Source organism: Leptonychotes weddellii, chromosome 13 (genome assembly GCF_054177405.1).
Source record: "Leptonychotes weddellii isolate Sample4059 chromosome 13, ASM5417740v2, whole genome shotgun sequence".
Lineage (NCBI taxonomy): Eukaryota > Metazoa > Chordata > Mammalia > Carnivora > Phocidae > Leptonychotes > Leptonychotes weddellii.
This window is the reverse complement of record NC_138381.1, coordinates 71,830,938-71,844,299: the sequence shown is the minus strand read 5'-3', so window position 1 is coordinate 71,844,299 and position 13,362 is coordinate 71,830,938. Positions and strand designations below refer to the sequence as shown.

The 13,362-nt window shown below is 56.5% G+C and overlaps 1 protein-coding gene across 1 annotated transcript in view; it reads right to left on the bottom strand.

Moving 5' to 3' along the window:
- Positions 1-11,390, bottom strand: part of TBX5 (T-box transcription factor 5) — a 43,982-nt gene extending 32,592 nt beyond the window's left edge. The window contains exons 1-6 of the mRNA XM_081802152.1: positions 10,799-11,390; positions 8,890-9,074; positions 7,118-7,212; positions 4,847-4,966; positions 3,866-4,013; positions 20-172 (exon numbers count right to left, since the gene is read on the bottom strand). Coding sequence (XP_081658278.1) covers positions 20-172; positions 3,866-4,013; positions 4,847-4,966; positions 7,118-7,212; positions 8,890-9,036 — 663 coding nt within the window. The 5' untranslated portion in view covers positions 9,037-9,074; positions 10,799-11,390. The remainder of the gene's footprint in view (positions 1-19; positions 173-3,865; positions 4,014-4,846; positions 4,967-7,117; positions 7,213-8,889; positions 9,075-10,798) is intronic.
- Between the last annotated feature and the right edge of the window lie 1,972 nt (positions 11,391-13,362).

The following is a 13,362-nucleotide window of genomic DNA, read 5'->3' as shown; positions in this document are numbered from 1 at the left end:
TCCCGGGCCTCGGGCTTACCTTGTGGTTCTGGTAGGAAGTCACGGCGATAAACGCCGTCTCAGGAAAGACGTGGGTGCAGAACGCAGTATTTTTTGAGCCAAATCCATTATTTTCATCCGCCTTCACGATGTGTAATCTGGGCTGGTATTTGTGCATGGAATTTAGAATAATCTAAAAATAATAAGGAAAATGAGATTGTAAGAAAAATCAAAACCCCTTTGTTTCCCAATAAATCCCCTCTCTCCACCCTTAAAATTCACCTCCTTATACAGGCTCTCAAAAAACGGTCTGATTTTTTTTTTCTCCTGTTTTGAAAAGGGGGCCAGTGATTTCATTAAAAAGAAACATTTCAAAGATGACAATTTCCAACCCAAAAAGCCAGGGTAATATTCCAGGAATCTACCCAAAGCACACACGGCAGTAAATCAGAATTCTTAATAAAGTTTGCTTAATAAATTAACTCCTGCATAGGGTACTTCCCCCCCACCCCCATAGGAGAGAAGCAAGTCTGGAGCAAGGAACTGGTTTCCCAGGGGGAAGTTTAAGCGTCAATTTCAGAATGAAAGGGGAGAAGACACAAACGAATAAACAAACATCCCCCCACCCCCCAAAAAAAGAAACCGGCTAAAAGACCGAAAAGAAAAAGACCAGTGTTTGCAGAACTGGAGTAAAAATCACAGGCTTGGCCCTTTGTTAGGAGAACGTGCAAAATAGAGTCAATGGAAAAAAGAAGAAGATAATGGGATGGGGAGTGGGCCTCTAAGGATGGAGAGATTGGAGCGAAGAAGCACCCGCCATCACACTGCCACCAAAGGAGGGCCTGCTTCTCTCCAGGTTCCCTTTCTACAACTTTATCAACGTTTTCGGGATCCACTGTGGGAACTATCTCCAGACTTGGCCCCAGACAGAAGGACTGCATCTACCTTTTTGGGAATGCGCTCTTTCTCCTTCCTTTCTACCGACTCAATGTTTGAGGTGCTCCCAGGGACAAGCGGGGTCTTACTGCTGCAGCTGCACCTTTAACAGGACGACTCTAAACAGTACTAAGGGGGAGAGAGGCTCCAGACTCCACACCCTCTCTGCTGGAGCAGGACTAGCCCCAGCGGATGAGCATCTTTGCTAATGAAACTGGCTTTGCTGTTTGGAGGACGCCTGGCTTTTGATGATTTCGGGAGGCTGCCTAGGCGAACATTTATCAAAGCGTTCGGATATATACCCACCGAATGCGCCAATCGCCGCGCTCAACGGGCTGAAAATCTGGCCTGCTTTTTCCCCAGGACCGCCAACTGGAGCGGCGGAGACTGTCCCGGTGTCTTTGATTATTCGCGTTGATGACCCTGGGGCAGGGTCCTTGGGCCAACCCTAGAGACCCGCCCGGAGGAGGGGGAGGGGAGGTGGGGAGGGGCGAGAACCCGGGACCCCGCGGCTCCCGACGACCCCGGCCGCGCGGCTCTAATCTCCGGCCGCCGCGGCCCCGGCCGCCTCCCTGGCCGATAGCGACGCCGGCCGGGGCGGCGTGGCGACAGAGAGACGCAGCGGGGCCCCGCGGGCCGCCGCAGTCCCCGGCCGGCGCGCCCATCGTCCCGGCTTAGCCAAATTGCTTTGACGGCCGGGGACAGTGTGGAGACGTCAGCGCGAGGGCGATCTAATGGCTCCTAATTTCATTAGGGCGGCTCTGGACTCCGAGTCCGGAGTTGGGGGGCAGGGCTGCGTGGCAGCGGGGGAGTCCGGGGCCACCCCGAGCGCCCTCCCTCTCCCGCGGGCTCGGGAGGACTGGAAACTCGCAAGGGTGCCGGAGCCTGGTTGCGGGGCCGCGCGCCTTCCCCAGGCGCCCACCCCAACGCGCCCAAAGGGCACCCCCGGGACGCACGCAGAGAGAAAGCCAGGCGCCCGAGTGAGACAGTCCCACTGTCTGGCACCAAGGTTCCACGGGGTCCCCCACAAAAGGGTCCTACCCAGCCTCCTGGAGGCCGCCAGCCAGGAGGGGAAAACCATCCCATTTCTCCCCGGCGCTTAACCTAGACAGAGTCCCGGTTCTGCGTCCGCAGGTACGCGTCACCCCGGCCAGCCGCCGCCCCTGGAAGCTCGAGGGCATTTCTCGGCGGGGATGCTCCCGCCCGCAGCAGGCTGCCGGCAAACTGCCTGGTTGAAACGCGGAGGAGGCCGGGCGGTTTGCCCTGAAACACCTCTCTGCACCCTCTGCTCCTTCCCCACCAAGCAGGAAGGGAATGGGCCTTCCTTCTCTCTTCCTCCCAGCGGCCAACAGTTCAAGCTCCCGGGGACCACGTGCAGAGATGGCGGTGGCCTGCATCACTGTCCCAACCCCACCACACACCCTGCGGGTTCAGTGTTTTAGCCCTAAGGCCCCACAGGAGCAGGTTCTCCCTTTGGACATTCCCAAACGGTCCTCCTCCGGATCAAATCCATTCAAACCCAGTACCCTCAACCGAGGACCCTGTGTTTGTTGATTTTCCCTAAAGAGACCACATGGCAGGATAGAGACCACTCTTGGAATTAGAGAGATCAAGCCTCAAATCCCTGCTGCCAAAAACAAGCTGCATGACCCTGGGCAAGTGCCCTCCTGTCCCCTGGACTCCCATTTATAAAGGGTGCATATTTGTGTCCTCCTTTCTAGGCTGCTATGAAGGCCAAGTGCCCGAAGATGAAGGAGCCCACTTGATGGTGGAATCATCAAGCCAAGGGTTCTGAACACACTGAATTCAGAGACTGTGTCCTGTCCTGGTGATCAGTTATTGCCAACGAAAAGAGCTAGAGACATTTTCCCCCAAATCGGTGTTTTGTTCTTCATTTGTTTTTTGTTGAGGAAGAGAATCTACTTAAAGCGAGAGAATCTGCGAAAAAGCTACACATTCTTTTGGAAGGTGGGAAGGGGCAGGACACTCAATGTCCCACATGCAGATTCAGGGGGTTCACCAGGCCGCTCTTGGGGGACCCATGCGGACTCCAGGTTTAGGGCTCTGGTCCAGGTTTGCCTGCTCCGGGCGTGGTGGGGGCGGGGCAGGGGGGAAGCTGGAAGTTGGGGGGAAAAACTGATAATCCCAAGCTATCAGCTAAAAAGGGGTACCAGGGGCGCCTGGGTGGCTCAGTTGGTTAAGCGACTGCCTTCGGCTCAGGTCATGATCCTGGAGTCCCGGGATCGAGTCTCGCATCGGGCTCCCTGCTCGGCAGGGCGTCTGCTTCTCCCTCTGACCCTAACCCCTCTCATGTGCTCTCTCTCATTCTCTCTCTCTCAAATAAATAAATAAAATCTTTAAAAAATAAAAATAAAAAGGGGTACCAGGGTTGGCCTCCGGCAGGTTGGTTTCCCCTTCTGTAAAAGAGGGAGCAGGTGGCCTGGGGTCCCCCTGTCAGCTGGAACATCTCAATAATAAGGCAAGATGTGGAAGTGAGCAAGGAAGGTATCTATGGCTCCCACCACGGTCCAGCCTCTGGGCAAGCCTGTGCCGGAGTCCCCACTGGGTTAGAAGGACCCGGTTTTCTGAGATCTGAAACACCCAGCCCCCCACCCCTCATCACCGATGGGACTGAGGTCCAGACCAGGCATGTGCGCTTCAGTCTCCCCCAGGCCCTGGTCTCCAGCTACCCGGGGAAAGGCGGCCCCAGAGCATGGGACGGTGGCCCACAGAGAGGACTGCACAGGAGAGCGGTGGAGCCAGAAGGGAAGAAGGCCGGATCAGGGAGGCCAAGAGAGGAAAAGACCCAGGCGGGTGGAGTGGGGCGAGGAAAGGAAAAACGTGAGTGTGAGGAGCCAAGAAGAGAGAGAAACTCAGGAAGCAGGGGTAGGAGAGAGGGCAAGACAGACAGACGGACAGAGACTGAGAGCAGGCTGCACGAGGTACTTACGTGCCCAAATGGGTCCAGGTGGTTGTTGGTGAGCTTGAGTTTCTGGAAGGAGACCAGCTGCCGCATCCAATGCGCCCCCGTGGCTGGCGAGTCCGGGTGAACATAAAGACGGCCCGGCATGGCGGGCTCTGCTTTGCCCGTCACAGACCTGGACCAAGGAGGGGCAAAACCCGCCTAGACTTAGCGCCCTGTCATGCTGGTGGGGTCCTGTGCCGGGCCAGGCAAGGGCTGCTGAATAGGAGAATGATCTGGAAATGGCCTGACCCTTGGGCCTCGCCTGGCCATCTGTAAGCCCAGGTGCCCAGAAGGCCTGGGGCCAGTGTCCAGGCGAGCCCCTCACCCGGCTCTTTCTTCTTCTACCTCACTCCTCCCCCTGCACCAGGGGTGCCGCTGCCGGGCCTCGCAGCCTCTTGCTGCCCATGGACCATCGGTAGGTTCTGGAAGCCTGGACAAAAAAGTTTAAGCGGAGTCCTTGAGGGCTTTCAAACGGGCCTTCCTGTTTGAGCCTCTGCACGCTTGACAGCTATGGGAGCAATCCACCCGAGGAATGGACCTCTCCTCTCTTGCCTGTTTAACTCAAATACCATGGCCTGACTTTGCAATTTCATAAAAAGGCATCTTCAAAGCAGGTAACTCATAAAAAATAACTGTAAATGGTTTTATGCCCCCAGAAATACCTCCAGCGCTTGGAAACAATACCCTTTTCTAAAATCCACAACCCGCGGGTGCAGCAACAGATACAGGCCCTTCACTTACTCTGAGCCTCAGTTTTGTTGTCTATAAAATGGGGGCTAAAGGCTGCAGTGTCTTCCTCTCAGAGTGGTCCGGGATAGGAGCAAAAGCCTCTGGCCCACAGTAGGGAGTTCCAAAAATGTTTCTTGGTTCAATGCGGGGCGGGAGGGGGGGGTGGTGAGGGGAGTCTGGCTTTCCACTTCCCCCACCCCCCGCCTTCCCCACCTGCCCACGCCGCTAGGTGCCTACCATTTATTATCTGCGAACTTGTATCTGTGGTCATCGGCCGGAACAATGTCCATGAGGAGAATGTATTTCGTTTTGGGATTAAGGCCCGTCACCTTCACTTTGTAACTGGGAAACATCCGCCTGGGAGAGAAGGGGAGGAAGACGGAGAAAGGGAGGGGGAGGGAGAGAAGGAGAAAGAGAGAAAGAGAATATTACTGCCAGTACTGTAAAGAGCAGGTCTACACATTTTAATAAAAGAAGCAACTCCTCGAGAAGCGGTGCAGGAGAAAAGTGGCCCCCGCTCCGCTCTTGGCAAGATCCATTCCAGGTTTCCCTTGAAGTTTTGGGGAGGAGATAGGCCCGGAGGTGAGCAGGAGGCTGGTGACTATTTGTAACCAGGAGGAAAATAGAAAGCTGGAGGCCAAGGCTTCTAGAAAAGAACCAGTTATGTAGAAGGCCCTGCTTGGAGCCTCCATTTGTTCTTTGTAAACGCTCTTTTTCAGAGCCAGAGACCTACTTTATAATTTAGGGGTAGAAGGAGCTCTATTAGGGGAAAAGCTGGCCTCCCGAGCCCAGGCGAGTGCTGGGGCCACTGAGCCCACTGCTGCTGCCTCATGAGGACCCCAGGCTGTGTGCGCCCTCGGGACTGCACACCCATGGGTGCCCATACACCTCCTGTCCTGGCCACAGTCCTCCGTCCCTAGAGCAGAGCTCAGTTGGTGACCTCTGCCACGAGGCTCTAGCTGAATTTTATTCCCAAATGCCCCCCAACTTCTCCAAGGCACCTGGCACTCTTCCTTGGAGAGTCTAAACACTTTGGCCCTCCGCGAAGAAACTCAAAACCCATCCGGGTTTGGTTTCGGAAATTAAACAACCGCGATGGGGTCATGGGCAGGTGGGTGCTTGGGACCTGCAGGCTCTGTACCCGCGCCCTCTGCGCTCTGGGGTGCGCACTCCAAATTCCCAGCCCTCCTGTCGGAGGAGGGGTGGCGGTGGCGTGCGCCCCGGAAAGCCAGCAAGGACAAGCTGCTGGACCCTGGCTCGCCCGGGGATGGCGGGAAGGGGGTGAGTGAAGGGAGGCCTTGGAGCCCAAGCCTGGTGGTGTTTATCTGCCCGAGCGCGTGCGCCTGCAGGCGGGCGCGCGGGAGGCTTCCCAGGCCTTTTATAGTTAAATCCCCTCGGCTCAGGCCGGGGGCAGAGGGGGCCGGGCCATGTCTTTCCTTCCTCGGCAGAACGGGAAGAAGAGCTTAGTTCTTCAGTATAAACAGAACGCGCCTCCTAGTTCACTCAGGCCGAGCGGGGGAGCAGACATTGTTTAATTTCAAATAATAATAAATGTCACTGTTGTCAGTTTATTGCGGGAGGCTTCGGCCGGAGAACGGGGGGCGTCTGGTGAGACGGTTCCACCCTCCCCCTTCACACACTCCGTGGCTTGGGCCTACTGGCCTCGCCAGCTTCACAGGCGGGCTTCACACGCCAGCTCGGGGCTGACTGCGGGCTTTCTGTCCTTGGGGACACGGAGCACCGGGGCGGGGGGGGGGGCTGTGGTGAGGATGGCCCCAGGCCTGGGCACACTGGCACCCTGAGATACAGAGCTGTACGACCCTCCCCCAGCCTCCTCCAGCCGTCTAGCACTTCTAGCACAAAACGGTGAGCTTTTAAGAGGAACTCTGGGGTGAGTGTCTTGGCAAAACTGCCGAAACTGCCGTGTTTATCGGTGTCTGTATATAGAGCCCGGCCGAGCCCCGGTTCAGTTTCAAAGGCTTCGCCTGCTTTCTATAAACAATGAAAGAGGTAGCGAATACATTCGACGATTCAGAGTTTGGCAATCGGGTGGGACTCTGGACCCACTCCAAGGTCGAGGAGGGTGGGAAGGAGGGTGGGGGCCAGGAGTCAAGGCTGGAAGCGGGTCTCATCTCTGTGCCGACTCCGCACCTCTCTGGCTTCCCGTTCCCTCTCCCCCTTGTCCCACTTTCTCCCACTACCAATCAGTCCACTGAGCGCAGCCTCCCAAGCTCTCCATTCTTCTATACGAGGCGGGAGAAATGCCCTGCTTCTCGCAGGCGTTTCCCCCACCAGGGATGGGGGTCACTGGAGGACTTCTCCAGGCATCTTTAACCCAAATCAGGTCAAACAAAATACATTCATTCTCTCTCTCTCCTCTATTCTGTTCTCGCCTTTCTCTGCCCCTCTGCCTTCTCTGGGTCTCCGTCTCTTGGGTCTCCGAGACACCTTTCCTTCTCCGTCTCCCCCACAAATTCCCCAGGCCCTCCACAAAGGTGGCCAGCTCACCTCCCAGCCTTGGTTATGATCATTTCCGTGCCTACTTCGTGAAATTTCAGCCACAGCTCTCTTTCGTGGAGAAACACCTTGATCCCTTCCATGCCCTATAGGAAAGAGAGAAAAGTCATACAGACGAGCCCCAGGAGCAGTGGGCCTTTCCTCCCCAAACTTCCCCCAAACACAGATGTCTCCTTCCCTCTGGAGTCTCTGGACTCCGAGGCTGAGAACTGCCCCCAGCCCACGGCAGGGCTGCCTGGACTCTGGGGGTGGGGGTGGGGAGATAGGAATCCCTGTGCAGGCCCCGTGCACCTCCCCCCCACGATGCACTGCTGTCTCCTGATGCCACCAACACAAAGCTAGAGAAAAGTCCCCAAACATCAGGGTGCTCTAGCATGCCCATGGGAGGACAGACAGAGACCAAAAAAAAGAAAAAAAAAGGGACCAATCTCAAACCCTTTCAGCCAAGATGCAACTAAAAAACAAAAGCAAAAACAAAAACGCTCGATCTCAAAAAGCCCACTCAGAACATCCTTCTGTAGACACCCGCATGGGCACACACAAACACACACACGTGCAAATCCCGTACATACGCGTGTTTAGTCTCACCGTGGCGGTGCAAACATAGACATACGTGAATATCTCAGCTTAAAAATGTGTCTAGAATAGGTTCCAGCAGTCAAAAAAAAATTCAAATGTCTATATTAGCAAACCTTCTAGGTTCTCCTCACAGCCAACTTCGTTCACTTCGAGCTGTTTTGATTCTGGGCACAGCCGAAACTATTCAACATTTCCACTTTCAGCTAAAAGCTATTTTACAAAACCGATGCAAAAAAATATATACATAAAAATCTTCGCTTTGCCATAATCCGTAACTGCCTCGTAAGTGGATTTGCTTTTCCAAAAAGAAAAGCAATCGAAGTTTCCCAAACTCTGTGCCCACCGCCCTCTGCCTCTCTATAACCATACACGCGTCTTCCTGAGACGGGAAGGGCAAACACAGGTGATAAAGTAGCTAGGAAGGACATCGATCGATCGAAATCCCAAAGAAAGGATTTGGCTACGTCCAAATATCTCTGCTGGTCAAGTCACCCCGCTTGGCACCCCATCTGACACCCTGTGTAAATTATCAAGAGCTATGCGGGCCTCCTTGAGCATCCAGAGTGCCCAGGAAAGAAGGTACAGAGAGTGCGCCGAGGCCTCACCCTCCACTCGGGCCCAGCTTCCAGCCAGGGGATCCTATGGCTCCCAGCAACCTCCCAGCACAGCCGGGCGCTCCCCGCCACCGGCCAGGGCGAGCCAGCCTTCCAGAGCCTGGCCCAAGACAAATAGTGCAACTCCCGGGTCCCAGCGGCGGCGCGAAGGAGGTGGACGGAGGCGAAGGCTAGGGAAGATCTGAAGAGGGGTCAAGCCATCGCTCACGCCGGCCTGAAGCGGCCGCTGACCCAGCCCTTAATGAGGTGCTCGGGGCTGAGTCTACACCTAGCGCAGGAGCACAGGAATGATCTGGGCTATTGTTAGCTGGCCCCAAATAGCCAGATAATTAAGCCTTCTCTAACAAGTTAAACATATGTCCAAATTCCTCTGGCCGTAAAGATTATCGTCACAATAAAGGGGATGGGAGTATACTGGGATCTGGGGACGCGGGGCATAGAAAGGTGGAATGAGCGGGGATAGAAAGGAAAGGGGACAATTAATGGGCAACGGGCAACCCACCCCCGCCCCTCCCCCACAGGAGGGCCTTCGGTTTCTGCAATGGGCCGAGAGGCTAGAGATCTTCTTACCTGCTGGGTGAAGGCAGCCTGCGGGGACGCCGGGGATTTGCTGGGGGCCCCTAGCGTGCTCTCGGGCTTGGAGTCGCAGGGCAGATCCTTTGAGTCAGGTTCCAGGGGTGTGTGTGCCAGGCCAAAGCCTTCGTCTGCGTCGGCCATGGTGTGCCTGGCGCCCTGTGCCCGCGAAGGGTCCTGCTCTGAAGACAGGAAGCAGAGAGAGAGAGAGAGAGAGAGAGAGGCAGAGAAAGAGAAAAGAAGGTTGGAAACGCTGTTCTAGTGACAGGAGGGAGCAGCTGGGTCCCCAGTTTCCAGCCCCCAGCACCTCCGTTCCCCGTGGAAGGAGGTTGCCGAAGGTCCCCTTATTATTATCATTATTAGTACTTTTATGACCACGCACAACCTCTTGCGAAAGACCCGGGTCAGGCCAGGCGGAGGCGAGGCCCGCATCTCCCCTGCGCAGGCTCCCCCACGATAAGCCAGCTGCCGGTCAAATTTGTCTGGACTTCTGGAAGAGCCAATAAAGATAAGACCTGGGTATTTTTGGAAGCCGCTGGGTACGAACCAAAAACAAAACAAAAACCTAGTGTCCTTTTGAGAATTGTTTTTCTTCGTCAAATTCACGGAAGGACATCACAGCCGTGTTTATTAAAACTCGCAACAGGCATATTTTTCCGCAGCAGGCAAAATGTCTGCAACAACCCGCCTCTTGCAAAACCAAAAACAGAGGAGGGGAAAGATTTTGCAGATCGAGAGACCAGGTCGGCAGGAGAATTCACGTTCATCCTTTATCAGTTACAGGCCTTAAAATTAAAAGTCCTTCAACAGTAAGAGTCCTCCTCCCTTTTCCCCCAACTTTTAGCAACGGTAAAAAAAAGAAAGAAAGAAAGAAAGAAAAGTAGCCCAACGAAAAGGGCAGGAAAGCGGCGGTGGGCAGTGCGCAGGAGGGCGCACCCCGGGGCGCCGGCGGCCAGCAGTCGGCCGCCTGCCCCGGCGGTGCGTTCTCCCGGCGACCTCGGCTTCCTGGGCTCCCCAGCCCGGGACGGCATTTTGATGAGCGGCCAGGCCGAGGGGAGTTTCTCCGAGCTTCAGCCGGGCCTGGCTCGCTGGAAGTGCAGGCCAGGCTTGGGGGGCGGGGGGGCGGTGGCGAGGATCTAGTGGGTCCCAGATAAATTCTGGGCTTCAGGCGTTGGATCGGCCTCCTGGGTCGGGCGCAAGGGGTAGAAGGGCCTGGGTTGCAGGCTTAGGAGTTTGGAACACGAAAAATAACAGCTGCGGAACTGTTCAAGCCCAGAGGAGCCTGCCTCTCGCTCTGATCGCTTTCCAATCTCCTCCACGTTTCCAAGTAAGGATTTCCTCCCTCAAAAGCCAGTGAGACTGGGAAGGGAGCGCCAAGGATGGCCCCCCAGAGCTTAGCAGCCGCTTCAGCCACACGCTGGGTCCCACCCAGGGCTGCGGGGGCTGGAGACCCAGAGCGGGGCCGAGGAGGACGGCATCCGAGGCCCAACTCCCAAGCAGCTTCCCTCACCACACCCTCGGGGTTCGGGAGAGGCGGTGCTGGGAGCCCCCGCAGCCGGCTTGCAACAAAAGAACCCGGGGCTGGTGTCCCCCACGTGCGCTCGCCTCCGCCGCCGGCCGCAGGGACGATCGCATCCGGCGCCCGGGTCGGGGTCGGCGGCGGCTCGGGGCTGGCGGGGGCGAGCTAGATGCAGTTTGACAGAACCAGGCCGCGCGTCCTGCAAACCTCCACGCCGCTCCTGGGCCGCGCGCCTCCCCGGCTGGCTCCACGCGCCAGGAGCTCTCTGCAAGCCGGGCTCGGCAGAATCCCGGGCAGGGCTGCAGTCCCGCCGTCCGCGCCTCCCGGAGCCCACTCGGCCGGAGCGCTCCCTCCCGAGCCTCCCGGGCCATCTGCGGGGACCGTTACCTCGCTGGGCGAAGCCGGCGCATTCACCACATCCCTTCTTGCTCCTAGCAGGGAAGCCGGCGGCGAGGCGGGGGCGCGGGCATCGTGGCTCCGGGGCTTATGCCGGGGACTGCTCGCCCAGAGTAGCGGCTACCGCTGCCTCCAAAGGATCGCCCACCGCTGGGGCCTCGGCAGCGACTGCCCACCTCCAACACACACCTCCTCCGCTTTGCGCTCGCTCGCTCGCTCGCTCTCCCTAAAGACTTCCAAGTTGTCAGGCGCCAGAAGGGCTCCAAGGGACGCAAGCAACAGCCTCCGGGAGCACCCTCAACGTTAACACCTCAGGACCCTGCTCCTCACTTGCACCCCTGGGGAGGGGAAGCTGGGAGGTGGGAGGGAGCTGTGGGAATGGTCAAGGTCCTTTCTGGGCGCCGCTTTCAGGGTTAAAGTTCTGGAATCCGAGGAAAGAGAGTCTGTCTGTCTCTCTCTCTCTCTCAGAAATACAAGCCGACTTAGCTGAGCTCAGTGACGTTGGGCTGCCTTGATGCTTACAAAGTACTGAAATTGCTTATCCAACTAGCTCCCACTGCACACAGCCTGCCTCTGCCTCTTTCCCGCCCCCCCCCCCTCCCTCCCTTTCTCCCTCTCTCCCTCCCTCTCTCTTCTCACTCCCTCCCCCAACCACCTTTTCCATCAGATTTCCCGAACACTCAAATCACAGCACTACTCTCAAACCCAGACCTGGAGATCACCCCTCCTCTCCACCCCCTTCCCAACCTCCATCCATCTCTGCTGCTCTGAGCTCGGCTCGGTGGCTGCAAAAAATCCTGCACAAATCATCGCAAAACCAGTCGGCTTCTGCCCGGGAAGTAATCTCGGGGACACGGCCATGCAGAGAACGGAGTCTGAACGCCTTCCGCTGCACACACACGCCTCGCGCCTCCTCTGAAAGCCTGGCCCACGTTCTCCCTCCAACGCTGACCTCAAGACAGAGCCGCGTGACCCCGCCTGGCCCGGCTGGCCGCCGACGGCTGCCCTGACATCTCTCCCCCTCCCCACTCACCACCCCGACTCCCAGCGACTCCAGGGTGAAGGCAGGGTGAAGGTGCATTGGGATGGGGGCCCAGATCAAAGATGCCAAGAAACTGCCGGGGGCTCCCACCCCCAGGGCCAGCAGACCTCCCTGGCTGGAGGTATACGCCAGGCGGTACCCAGTTTTATTAAAATAATCAAACAGTCATGGGAGACTGGCTGGGATTTTCATCTCCACTGGGCCCCTCTCCCTGCCCTCCCCCTGTCTGAAATGTATTATTTTGCGGGTTGAAGAGGTCAATAGAAGCGTAAACACAGTGAGTAGGTCTTAGCCTGAGCAGACCCAGTTTGGAGCACCAAGTATTGGTGCTTGGAATAAATGTCAGGGTTCCCTTCCGTTTCCCACCCTTGCCTCCCGTACCCCCTCACCTTATTCTTTTCTGGGACTCTGACTAGAGACTTGGGCCTGCAGGCCAAGGTCTGGGGAGAGGGATGGAGAGAGGAGAAATGCACTGGAGATCAGCAGCCGGCTGGGTGTAACACCCCTTGCAAAATTACAAAGCGGATCGTCCATCCCTAAAAGTGGGGTGACCAGGGGGTAAAAAGCAAGCCCAGTGTCCTCGGCTACAGTTCTCACTCCACCTTCCAGGTTTGTTTGCAAACAACCTTTCACCACAGCAGTTTATTTGTGTGAAAACACCCTCACCCTTCCAGAATGTCAGCTCAGAGGGCTTTGGGCTTACTAAAGAGGTGACCCCGGGCCAAAGAGTGGAAACAAACATGGTTTCAGGATGAGCTTGAATCTCTGCATCTCTGGCAAAAGGAAGGGGAAATCCAGAAAGGCTTCTCCAATCCCTTTAAACTCTCCGAGATTTGCGGATAAAATAAATTCCCATAAATAATTTGCAGGCCCCTCCCGGGAGGGCAAATCTGAACTCCCCCAAGTAACTGCCTGGCCAGATTCACTTGGTCTGTGGAGTGCAGGCTGTGCTGGACCCCAAGTGAAATTGGGATTTTGAAACCTCCAGCGGGAATCTATTCCTGCCAGGTGACACTCCAAGGCGAAATGCAGGAGAGTGCATTCTTATTTCCACCGTGAAAAACAGCATCTCTGGGAAGGGGTATTCAGCAGGGCCGAGCTGGGGCAGGGAAGCCAGGGGGCCTTTGCCAGGCCAAGTGCGGAGCAGAACCTATCCCTCCCCCATAGCTGTCCAGGGGGACACTCACCTCCAAAAATCCCACCTCTTCTTTCCAGCGCAGAAGCCAGCAGTGGTGCCTTGCGCAGGAGTGGGTGTTCAAGTGAAGAGTTTGCCAAGGGCCCCCAAAAGAGACCCCTTTAAGGCCAAGCCTTCTTCCAACGTCTGTCAAGAGTAGTATGTACCTCCCAGCTCGAGGCTGGTTTGTGGTCTTCGACAAATTAAATATTACTATTTATTACCAGGCATACCCCAATAAAATAAAGAGGCAACCAGGCGATACCGACTATCTCACCAGCCGCTGCACCTATAGGACTTGGAGACGTCACGAGTCACGCAACCGGCCCGCGCACTGTC